We start from the raw sequence: 13575 nt of genomic DNA, 5'->3' as shown, positions 1-13575 counted from the left end.
GAGGAATGTAAAAGGCAAGGGTCATGTGTCATGTGGTTACAACAGGAAGAATCAATATACCATGTGTTGTTACCTGATGTTGAGGCTAATGAAGGATGAATTGATAAAACCTGAGTGAGTGAGCATGTGCGTAGGTCTTTAAGAGTGGGAGGCGGCTGAGGCGATTGTGATACGCTAATGGCAGCAACAATGGCAGAGGAAGAGCCGGAAGAGGACTGACCGGCCTTAGGATTCTTAGGACAATGCAGACAGATGTGGCCTTTCTGATGACAGTAGTGACACTCAACCTTAGGGCAATAGATATAAAGATGATCAGCATTCGGGTAACTGCGACATTTATCAGACTGCGGTGGTCGGGCATCCTTGCGATTATCTCTGCGATGAAAAGTAAAAGAGGGAACTGCCAAGGCCGAATCAAAAGTAGGAGTCTTGAGCATCTTAAGGCGGGTGTCCTCAAACAAAATCTTCTTCATCGCTGTCTCCAAGGAAGGCAAGGGATGACGATGAAGCAAGTAAGCACGCACAGACTCATATTCTGGACCAAGCTTCATCAAGAGCTGAATCAACCGAAAATGCTCAATCTGTATGTCGGCCTCATCAATGCGATCCCATATAGACTGTATAGTAGAGAAGAACTCATTCATATCTTGGCACGACTCATGTGTCAGTGCATTTAATGACCCTTGAAGCTGATAATAATGCATGCCTCAAGTGGCCCGATGTCGATGCTCTAAATAATCCCAAGTTTTTTTGACAGTGTCCATACAGCGAAGTTGAATCTGAATGGACTTGGAAGAGGTATTCTGAATCCAAGTAAGAATAATGTGGTTCTTACTATCCTACTCATCCAAGGCATTCCGATAGTCCGTGAGATCCTTATTGTTGAGGGGCGCCGTAGAAGTGACAACATGAGCAACCGATGCAGAAAAGTCGTTAGTAACATAGCGTTATAATCTTTTACCAATCAAGAAACTCTTCATGGATTCAATCCACAAATCATAATTATCACTAGAAAGAATAACAATATCCCGGAAGCGTCTACGTGATCCATATTAAGAGCCATATTATGAAGCGAGAAAATTAAGAATAGTATAGAACGCGCAAAAGAATCGTGCAGAAAATCAGACTGTGGCTGTCACGCGCCGGCGTTGGCGGATGTCTATTCCAGAAGAAAAATAGGCTTTGATACCATGTTTGAATATCTGAACAAAATAGAAATTATATTTTAACCTAAAAAGATAGTGCATATATATAGGCATATATATGTGAGCCCCAAAATAACAATATATAAAAAATATGCTAGCATTCTATATTGGAAATTTGATTCGAAATTTTACCCAAAATACACTCGAGTAGTAGGAATTGCAGATTCTCACATCATAAAAATAAAATAAAATAAAAGAAAATTTGTGGTTCTATTTTGTAATGAACAAGCACAAAATGAACCTCGTATAGTTCTTGGTAACTTTTCAATCAATCATCTCTTAATTGCCCAAATTTCCTTTTCGACAATTGCATCAACACCAATATTAAGATTCTTACTACAATTATTATGCAATTTTCACCATATGTGTAAAATTTCTTATGGCAAAATCTATTTCACTCTTATGATCCTAGCAAGTTTGAGTGAAATCAAAGATGATGTCCAATAAAATCGATGATCTATTTAAATATGTTGACATACATAATATATTAAACTATGATCCAAGTTGAACTCCCTCTTGCTAGTATTTCATCCCTTAAAGCATGTGCAAAGATCATATAAGTATATAATTGAATATTGCACCATATATTATTGATTAATATAAGATCTTGCCAATATTTTACGTTATATTTTATTTATTTCTTCATGTTATGTTTGCTAGGTAAAATAATTATTCAATGTAATGTTAATAAAAGAAAATACTCCTCCCGTCCTATGGAAATATTGTCATTTTCCATTTTCGTCCGTCCCAAAATAAAGTTACCATTTTCTAATTTAGTAATTGTACTACCTATTTAACATAATAAATACCATTTCAATTTACATTATATTACACAAATGCTATTATTTTTATATAACACAAAACTAATAGGGGTATTTTCGTCTTTTTTTCTATAATCCATTATAATAATAATATTAAAAAATCTACGTGCAAAACGTAAACGACAACTTTATACCGGGATGGAGGGAGCAATATATTTTTGTTATGAATAAAAGTTTTTATGGAGGACTTAAAAAACTCAAACCACTTGCATTTGTTAATTTTGACTTTCGATTTCAGATAATCCAATATTGTTTAATAAAATTACATGATTAAAATCTAATAAATAATTAACTAATTATATCATTTTTTTCGAATAATATTAATTTCTTCCCCTCTACAAGTTACTTAGGGTGTGTTTGTTTGGGGCTTTGAATTTTGAGTTGGGATTTGAACAGTAAAAATTTTAAATTTGAATAGTTGTATGATGTGATATAAATAGGTGTTGATGTAATGTTTTGAATGTAAAATTAATTTTTAGTATAATATAAAAAATAAAAAATAGGTGTTTAATTTGATGTTTTTGGGAAAAAAAATTGGATGAATAATGTAAATCCAATCCAATCCCCCAAACAAACACACCCTTGTAAACAAATTACTTCACCATATCATTATGCATCCCAAGGAATCCTGTCTTTGGTCTGAAGAACAAAATATTACTAACTATAATTAAATATTTTTAAAGTCTCACCTAAATTTTTTTTACCATGGTTTACCTATATAGAAATCAAAGATAGGATTATATTTTTTAACTTGGGGATTAGTAATATGTGGCATAATAAAATATTCTTAAAATTATCGCATATTCAAAAATAGAAATAAAAATAAAAATGATGATTGAAAAAATATAAATGATATAAAAGAGTGGGCTAGTTGTGTTTTCACCTAGTTTTAATACTAATTTTCTACAATAATATATATACATATACATTTTACAAACTGCATTTACGAAAAAGTAAAATTACAACTAAACAAAAATAATTAGAATTATTTTAAATTAAAAAAAAAGGCTAATGATTGCCTTAATTTGGGATAATTTTGTTTTAATTTAAATGTGGACAATAGATTAGCCAAAAGGGTCCTAATCTTCATCTCCAATAATCATTTTTATTTATTGATTGGAAACCCTAATTAAACTTGATCACCCACCCACCTACCATTATTTAATTATTTAATTATTAATACTTCACGTAAAAAGCTTACTCTCAGTCAGCCGTAAACACTACAAAGCATCCACCGGTCAACCACTTATTTAAATATACATATAGTACAAATTATAGGCAAAAATAAATATATAATCTGGTACTATATATATATATATTTATATATTCCGATCGTCCCAGCTAATTTGTCTATTTTAGTCGGAACACCAAATTTTAGATATTGTATAATTTGTAAGTAATTAAAAAAATGTATTAGTAAAAAAAATTATGATTTAATAAAAATAATTATAAATTACGATTAAGATGGCAAAATAGTTAATTTAATTTTTTTTTTATAAATTATAAAATTAAAATGTGATTAAAGTATATAATTATATTTTCAAAATAAAAATGACAAATTATGTAAGACGAATGAAAACAAAAAAAAGTGGATAAATTAAGTGGAATAAAAGGAGAACTATTTTATTTCACAAAATATCATATAAAAATTTAAATTAACACTTAATTTCAAATCAAAATCAAACAAACCCATCATTTTTTTTCCTCGAGAAATTGCATGAATATTATATTTGATTTCATAATAGAAAATAAAATCATTAATATTGTTAAGTTAAAAAACTCCATCATCTGTTTTTGACATATTGACAAATTTTTTACTGCTGTTGTCGCTAGATACAAAAAACAACAACATTTGACTCAGCTGTGCAGTTTTTTTAAATTATCTTTTATTGTATTTTTTTAGAAATTATGGTTTCTCACGACAAAATGAACACTTTGAGTTTGTCATATTGTGGTCAGAAGTGTATGGATACACACCATTCCTTTTCTGTACCAAAGGAATTAATTGCATGTCTGCAACATGCTTGTTGTGCTTGCCTTACACAACTCGAGATTGGTGAGAAGGTGAGTTAGTGGTTTTGAGAGAGTGCGTAGTGAGAGAAATATTGTAACAATCATTTCAACCTCAACCATTCCCATCTCCATGCATTGAGTGAGTGATACACACTACTATCTCGCCGGAGAGTTCGTCGGTCGAAGGGAAATCGGAGTTCCGATCAGGGAAACATTTAGAATCTGAGCTGCCCAGCTATGTGTTAGTTGTCGGTATGCGTTTGTGACAGCGTATGCCTATTGAGGGAATTTTCTAGGTAATCTGCTTGTAGTTTGGGTTGAAGGAGTTTTGGATGTTTTGTTCTTTAATACACTGATTAATGAACCTCTCATGAATTGGAATCCCCGGATGTAAGTTGGTTATAATCGAACCGGGTTACCAAATAACTTGACATTTATTGTTTTGGTCTCTTCATTTATTTCGTTGACAAATTACCGTTATAATTGTAATATAACTACGCTTTGGGAGTTGACCCTTTGAATAAGTATTCGAGAGTTTATTGGTGCTAACAATTATTATTTCCCAACAAATATTTAATCGTTCAAAATTGCTTTTAAAAATAATAATAGTACAATATATTATTGTTTCCCAAAGAATGAAGCACTTCTAAGTTGAGGAATATTTTAATTGTCTTTTTTTTTTTTTTTTTTTTATTTTATTTTTTAAGAGTGATATTTTAATGTCAATGTTTATTATTATTATTTGTTTTAAGTAAGTTGATATGATATGATATGATTGTGGTGTGCATCTAAAGCTACGCACTACACTATTACAACACTTGCAATAACTATATATTTAATTTTAATGCTAAAACATTATTTATTAAACTATTTATTAATTTAATTATTATGTAAGTTGCCATAGTTTGGTATGAATTAATTATTCGAATGACAAGAAACTTGACCACATTTTATGTTTTATTAAAATGGAAATTTTAAAAGATGTATGAGTGAGGTGACATACATTTGAATAACTATGTTAAGAAGAAACCATTTAGCAAAATAGATTGATAGTTGTTTATTAAAGAAAAAATAGTGATATATTTTTGAAATAAAATATAAATAATGATGAATTTCTATTGCCCATTAACCAATTAAATGTTGAAATTCAATTCTTTTTCTTTGTTAATAAAATTTTCATTATTGATGAAATATTTTCGTGTTAAAATTTTTGCATTTGCATAATTTTGTCGGTATCGATGACTCCATACAAATATATAGGTTTAATAATTAGTATCAAAGCAATTTGATCAAGACATCTCCCTAACCATATAATTTATATGAACTTATATAGTAACAAACTTATTAATACTTAACAAGTAAGTTTTGTAATTTATAAAACAAACACTAACCAAACATTTACATACACACAATTTTCATCTACAATATCATTTTAAAAAAATAAATAAATCAAATATATATATATATCTATTTATATTCATAAATATCAAACAAAATACTCGATTTTTATTTTTATTTTTTTAAAAAAATTCAAAAATTTCAAGAACTATATCTAAACAATACCTATAGATAATGAACCTCACTATTGAAAGATAAGTTTTAATTAAGTATTTATTTTTAAATTAATCTTCAACATGAGAAGAAATGATAATCCGACTATAAGGTGATCGATATTTTTATTTTTCTTAGGTAATTTGAATTAATAATGAAGTCTACATATCATCGATTTGGGGTAATTAGCAAATTGACATTGCAACTTGGTCATCAATAATTTGTAGCATATTATCATGTTCTTCTTCAAACTCTAGAATGAAACATTGCCACATTCTAACACAATCAAAGATGCCTAATTTTGACCCAAAATTAGTTAATACTTACTTCAAAGTTCTTCAAGAAGACGACAATTTAGCTGATCCTTGCAAAAACCCAAAAGAAATATATATATATATATATATATCTAAAATAAATAAAAAAAATATTCTATCTCAACCTTCATTAGATTTATAATTATTAAGTAGGTATTGCTGTTACAGCTTGTTTGACTCATCACGTACATACAGTGTATGGAACAAAATGGCAGGTCAAATATATGCAACCAATATTTCATTATTGTAATTAAAATAATTATAAAAATAAATAAAAGATGGAAAAAAAAAATTAAATTATAATTATAAAAACAATGAGGTTATTTTATTTTATTTTTATCATTGTGCATTTCTGGTTTAGTGGTTATGAGTGTTTGTGTCTTCCACTCTGTCACATTCTCCTTTCTAAGGTTGATCACTCAATTAGTGATAACTTTTTTTAATTTCTCAGTGCTGCAATTGCCCTTTTAAAAATATTAATACTTGTAATAATTCATTATTGATCAAGATCCAAATATTTTATGCATTTTTTTTTTTTTTTTTTGTCACTATTATTTTCAAAATAAAATATTTCTGAACAAAAAAAAATGTAAACTTTATGTGGCTGCCCTAGCTAGAAGCATATGATATATTTATAAATAACTTCAAAAGTGATATATATTTTTTAAATGACACATTCATGGTTGTTGAGGATTCTTCTTTTATAGGTGAATCAATATTTGAATAGTCATGTATAATTAAAGCTAACCATTATAAAAATGAATATATATATATATATACATATAAGATAAATAGTAAACTATAACCTGATTTTTATGCTACAATTAATTTTTTTTGATCCACCAACAATTGCCTCTCTGTACTTAGATAGATATTACTTAGTGGTACATATATCTTATTCATATATATATATATATATATTAATTATTGAATATAGATGAGAACAAAACAATAATTACAAACCATATCGGATCATATCATATCACATTATTATATATAGAGAGAGATATCTCAAAAGATAAAGAAGAAAGCCTTTTTAACTACAAAGCCCATCAGTAGTTTGTGGCATACAGTGTGTAATTTTAAAAATTAAATTAAATTAAATGAATTAGTAATAGAGTTTCATTATCCCATCAAATATCAATCATTCTTGTTGTTAGGACATAATTACCATTCTTTTCAAGAAACAGGTACAAAAAAGGCAAATCCTATAAACTATTTTAAAGTGGTCTCTCATTTTTATTGTGCACTAATACATGTGTGTGTGCTTTGTCACATCACTCCATATCTCTATCATCACAATTATATTACTATTACTATTATCATTATCATTGTCATTGTATTTTATTTATGTTTGTATATTTTGTTAAATAGTATTAGTCCTAATTGACAGTGTCACATGACATTTCTTTAAAGCAGAAGCAGTCTCAACCTCGTTGCTTAATATAATAATACTATTATTATTATTATTATTATTCCGATCAAAAAAAGAAAAAGAAAAAAAAAATGTATTTTGTTATTATTATTCAAAAAGGCAGTTTTCTACAAATAATTCTTGGCAGGTCTTTGGACTCCGGGTCCACGGCCTCAAACAACCATAGCTGGACCTCCGTCCGCGGGAGCTGCTGAAAACAACCGCCACGAAAAGTCCATATTACCCCTCTGCATTGGCGTTAATTAGGTTTGGGACTGGATTTTCGTGACGTGAAGTTGAACGCCGTACTTGGGCCTGAGGATGAGGACGAGCTCAGGGGCATGACGGTAAGTTTGCGAAATGGCGAAGCTGAACTTGGAAAGCAGCATGGCTAATATGATCTTAGCTTCCATCTGTGCGAATAATTGGCCGACGCAGTTCCGTGGACCGGCGGCGAAGGGGAGGAAGTGACGGCCGGCGCCGGCGGACCTGGAGGCGAACCGCTGGGGATTGAATTCGTTGGCGTCGTCTCCCCAAATCTCCTTGCTGTGGTGGAGCGCAATCACCGGAATCCACAGCGATAGGCCTTTCGGAATGTGCAGATCGCCGAGCTTTATGTCCTCGAACGCCATCCGCGGCAGCAGCGTCGCCGGCGGATACAACCGGAGCGACTCGTTGATCACCATGTTTAACTGTTTCAGCAAACATAAAAAAAAAAAAAAAAAAATTAATTTTAATTTAAAAATAGAAAAATAGTGAATATATAATGTTTGTTTAGATATGGATTTTTTGAAATTTAAAAGTTTGAAAGAAAAAATAAAAAGTTAATATTCAATTTGAGAGAAAAAGTGTATTAATGTAATAAAAATATATTATGTAAAACAGAGCTTATATTTTTCAATACAAGACAGAAAGAGTAATAGTTTAAGTAGGATTATAATTTGGTAAGCTTTTCATTTCTTTTTATGAAAAATGAATTATTCCACTCTATTAGTAATTAGTCAAAGGAATTATATATATATATATATATATAATAAAAATATCCTAATATAAATATCTACCTAATAAAGTGAGTGTGTAGAATGGAAATGATTGAAATTTTAAAAATAATTTGAATAATTAGAAATTGATAACTTACCAGAGAGAGCTTGGACAAGTGGTCGAGGGAAGGCGGTCCGCCATGGCAGAGGTCCTGGACCTCGGCGCGAACCTTTTCCTGCCAGTGAGGATTGGTGGCGAGCAGCATCAAGGTCCAGGTGAGGAGCCGCGCAGTGGTGTCGTGGCCGGCGAAGAAGAAGGTCTTGCACTCGTCCATTATGATCTGCAGATTGAGGCTGAATCCGTCGGATCTCTTCTTCTGCATTTCCTCCAGCAGCATTCCCAGCATATCGTTTCCGTACGAACTGCTCCGGCCGACCTCCACGCGGTCCTTCCGGCTCTGGATGATCTCCATCAGCTGCCTCTCCACCTCCTTCTTCATCGATTTAATCTCCCTGTTGTACTTGCTCGGCAGAAATCTGCACGAAAGAGAGGAGAAACGATAAATGAATTGAATTTACAGAAACGATTGAGGAATTTGAGTAGAGAGTAGAGACGGAAGAACAGACCTGCTTCCAGGGAACCACAAATGGCGGCTTGCTCGAGCGACGAGGCTCTGAAGATTTGTGAGCATCTCGAATATTCTCTTCCCCTTTTCAAAATTGGTGTCGAATTCCGTCCTGGAAATGATGTCGGCGGTTAGCCGTGTCATGTACTCGCCGATCTCCACCTCTGTTTCCCCTGTTTCCAGAGACTTCTCCAGAGCTTCTAGAATCGTCTTCGTCGACTCCACCATGAACCCGTAGAAGCTCTGCAATCCAAACACAAATCCAGGTAGGCCAGGCCAATTCATTTAATTTATTCAATTATTGTTTAATACCTTAAGCTTCTCCCCCATCAATGCCGGCTGAACAATGTGGCGCTGGTGATACCAATCCTGCCCGTTGGCCATCAGCAACCCCTGCCCGACGAAATGCCGGCTGCCCTGCTGCTGCTGCCACGACTTCCCCGTCACCATCGTGTGCTTCGTCAGCAGCTCCTTGATCATCTCCGGCTCCGTCAGGCACATCCTCGGCTCCACACCATTCCAAAATATGAACCTCTTCCCTGTCCCCGCCACACCAAATTTCAAATCAAAAATCAATTAACATCACCAAATTACCAAATATTCTCATTATAATCATTAGTACCGAATATTTTGGACCATAGAAGATAATGGGGGAGGACGCGGGGGACGATGTCGTGGCTGATTTCACCGCCGCCGCCGGCGGCTTTACTGAGGAGGGCGGCCATTTCCGGTAAGTTTCCGGTGAGGAAGCGCGGTTGAGGGCCACACACTCCTTGTTTCGCCATTGTTTTCTGGATGCGTCTGGGAGTTAACCAGTAGAACGATAGGGTTTGGTATGCGATTTTGAGGATAAAGTAAGAGAACAATGCCAGCAACGTCGACACCATTGTTATCCAATCCATGTTTCTTACTTACTGTAAGTAGTAATCTTAATTTCTCCGATCCGATCCGAGGATGTCTGGACGGCTATTTCTGTGTTACGAGAGACAACGTGTGAAGCGTCGTTGTATTTATAGCGGGGAGTGAAAGGCGACGACTGTAACGTACACTTTAACCTGGGCTTCTAGAAGCATACGGATACGTGCGTGCACATCGGAAGACGATTACGTTCGGTGAATTTCAAGATGGGTAACTGAAATAATTCCTTTTCTATTTTAATTATTGAGTTAATCAAATTTTGGTATCAACATTTAGGATATAGGAATTACATTATTGAAAATTTAAATATGTGCAATTTTAATTTCATTCATTAATAACTATCAATTTATTTCTTGTTCGTGATTTTTATTTTGATTGGGAATTTTTTGAGTTAAGCAAATTTTGGAATCAACATTTAGGATATACTCCGTCCGGCTCTAACGGTCACATTTATTTTTAGTTGTCATTGTATTTAACATTAAAAATATTTTTATATTTATATAATTTTTATTGTACAGATGTCGCTAATTAAAATATTATTACAATTTTTTTAATTTATAATATATTTTAATATAATAATTAATATTCAAATATCAAATATACAAAAAATTAAATGAGACTGATAGTATTAATTATTATTGAAATTTTAAATATGGGCAGTTTAAATTTCATTAATTTAATACCTATCAATTTATTGCTTATTCATGTTTTTTATTTCAATGGGAAATTTTGGCGTCTACACGGTCACTGCGTAATTTTAGTTACTTAATAATTACTATTTTTTTAAAAAAATAATTAACATTACATCATACTCCCTGCATCTCATTTTCAAAGAGATCATTTGTTTTTTTTTTTTTTTTTAATGAATTAAAAAATAATAATTTTTTTTTATTTACTAGTGTAAGTCTATAAGATAATTTGACATTCTATGGAGGAAGTATAATTTGAAGAATATATTGGCCTAGTGTGATATATTGTTAAATATCATTATTTTTATTTTTGAATAATATAAAAATATGTTATTAATTATTCCAACAGTTCAAATTCAAATAACAATTTTTATCATTTTCGTCAGTTCCATTCAAAAGTATCCATTTTAACCATTTTCGTTCGTTTCATTCAAAATTATCAATTTCATATTTTAATAAAAGTAATCATACATCAATATCAAAATACCCTTAACGTTTACCTAAATTACAAATATATCATCATCCATATAATTACTTTTTACATAAAATCAAATCAAAGAACAAAAATGTCAAAATCTCTTACACACTCTCACTAACTAATAAAATACTATTATTTTTTATTCTACTATAAAATCCCAAAGGGCCTCGTTGAACCGAGACAAAGTATATTGTTATTGAATAGCGTCAAACATTATTGATATTTATAATGAGTGTGTTTGTTTTGTGAAATGTTGAAAAAGTAATTTTTTTTTTTTTATGTGAAATATAAGGAATGTGTAGAGAATATAAAAATAATAAATGTGTATAGTGTATTCATATTTTTGGAAAACATGAGAAGAAAAAATAGGAAGAGCAAAGTCTAAAACCCTGTGTACCTGTAGATTGATTTTTGGTGTGTAGTATAAAAAATTGTATTAAAAATATATAATATATTATTTTAAGTTTAATATTTGACTTTTTTGATTTTTTATTACGAATATTTGATTTTTTTGTCAAAAGTAATAAATATATTATTTTAAATTTAAATATTTGATTATTCTAGAGTGTATTTTGAAGTTTATTTTGACATTTTGACTTTTGTAAAATATTTTTTTGTATTGTTTATTATTCCCTCCATCCTTGATATAATATCCGTAGACATGAAAATTTAGGAATTGTATGATTAGTAAATAATTAATAATGTATTAGTAAAAATAATTATAATATGATAAAAATAATTAAAAATTAAAATTAAGATAACTAATAAGTATAATTAAAAATTTTAAAAATTGAAATTTGATATTTTTGAATATGATTAAAGTGTGCAGTACTTTTCGAAAAAAAAAATGACATAAAATGTAAGATAGACAAAAATAAAAAATAAAAACAAATGAAGTATTATTTTTGAAAAATCGGAATTGAGAAATATGTTGAGAGAACAAAGGCTATACGATAGCTTTCATTTTAACTAAAAAAAATGTATTTATTTTTTCAAAAAACACAGAGTCAAAACTAGGTTTTGGACGCTAAAGAAACAAACTCTAAATATTTAATTGTTTTTATTTAGAATATTCTATTCGGTAAAATAACATAACAAAAAGAAAAAAATACAAGCAAAGTATTACTTTCTCCGTTCCACTTAATTTCTTTATTCTATATCCGTCTGTTCCACATAAATTGTCTTTTTTAAAAAAAAATAAATATAATTATATACTTTAATCACAATTTAAAATTCATAATTTATATATTTTTTATTTTAATTAAACTATTTAGTCATTTTAATCTTCATTTATAATTAATTTTAATAATATAATTCTTATTACTTACCAATTACATAATATTTAAAACTCCACACTCCAATTTATAAGGTGGATAAATTAGCCGAGATGATTGAATATTATTATTGCCATGGGATAAGATCAAATTCTTTAGAGGAAGCAAAATCCTTTGACTTACCTTCATTCTATGTTCAAACTTTTATCCAGTAGAAATGTAATTTGGTAATGGTATTATTCATTTCTGTTTTTTAAATATAGCAAGAAGTACTTAAAACCACGTACTCAAAAGAAATAATTAATATTCAGTAAATTATTTTATTAAAATTTCTGTGTATTTCGTAATCAATACAGTATAAAACTTTATTATTATGCTAATAATTTTTATGCGGTTTGGTTACGGTGTTAATTTTTTGATTCGAATAAATCTGTATATATTTTCCAAATAGTATCGATAAAAATTCTAACATGTTTGGAGGTTTGAATTTTGAGTTGAAATATAATTGTATCACGTGATATAAATAGGTAGGTGTTTATGTGATGTATTAAACATAAAATTAATTTTTAATATAATTTCAAAAAATAAAAAATAAATGTTTGATCGATGGTTTTAAAGAAAAAAAAAATTGATGAACAGCAGAAATGTGACAATTTTTTTGAAAAGAATACATCCTAAAAATTTAAATAGTACATCATTTATGACAATATAATATAAATATAATACAAGAATGAAGAACACATGAAACGCTCCTATAGAGCAGACTATGTACTTCAATATAGCACATGGCATCGTAATAATTTTTTAAATAACATTGATGCAAGAGTTTAGAAAATATCGAACAAGTATCTAAAAAGAATCGGTTAAAAATTCAAAAAATAAATATTTTAAATACAATATATGTTCTTATTACACATAACTTGTCTCATCTGAACTATTGCTCGATGCTCTATAGAGTTTTGATAAGTGTTATCTGAAAAATCAGCACGGCCGCGCCATTTTATGTGCACGTGCACATATATATATATATATATATTTCGTGGACGGGAGGTATAATAAATTAACCTATACATTATTAAAAAGAAAAACACAACCCATTTCTAAAAGAAGAGCAGTTGTATGCCATTATAATCTTCAATTATAATTTTTATTGGTCGTAATTAATAATTTTGCGTTCATCTCTCATCATATTATTTTATATAGGCCTAATTTCATTTTAAGTTATAAAAAATTACAAAATAAAATTGAAAATAAAATATATAAATTTTTTTATTAGTATTACAAATAAAGAT

At 29.9% G+C, this 13575-nt stretch overlaps 1 protein-coding gene across 1 annotated transcript; it reads right to left on the bottom strand.

The window, feature by feature from the left end:
* Positions 1–7392: 7392 nt before the first annotated feature.
* LOC127248769 (cytokinin hydroxylase) lies at positions 7393–10009 on the bottom strand. The gene is made up of 5 exons (XM_051271286.1): positions 9547–10009; positions 9237–9463; positions 8926–9167; positions 8457–8835; positions 7393–8010 (listed from the first exon to the last, which is right to left on the bottom strand). Exons 1-5 carry the CDS (start codon positions 9824–9826, stop codon positions 7582–7584), a joined length of 1557 nt encoding a protein of 518 aa, XP_051127243.1. The 5' UTR covers positions 9827–10009; the 3' UTR covers positions 7393–7581.
* Positions 10010–13575: the final 3566 nt, after the last annotated feature.

Source organism: Andrographis paniculata, unplaced genomic scaffold, assembly GCF_009805555.1.
Source record: "Andrographis paniculata isolate CXL003 unplaced genomic scaffold, ASM980555v1 Contig34END, whole genome shotgun sequence".
Lineage (NCBI taxonomy): Eukaryota > Viridiplantae > Streptophyta > Magnoliopsida > Lamiales > Acanthaceae > Andrographis > Andrographis paniculata.
Note: the sequence above shows the minus strand (reverse complement) of the source record. Positions and strands in the feature narration are given on the sequence as shown.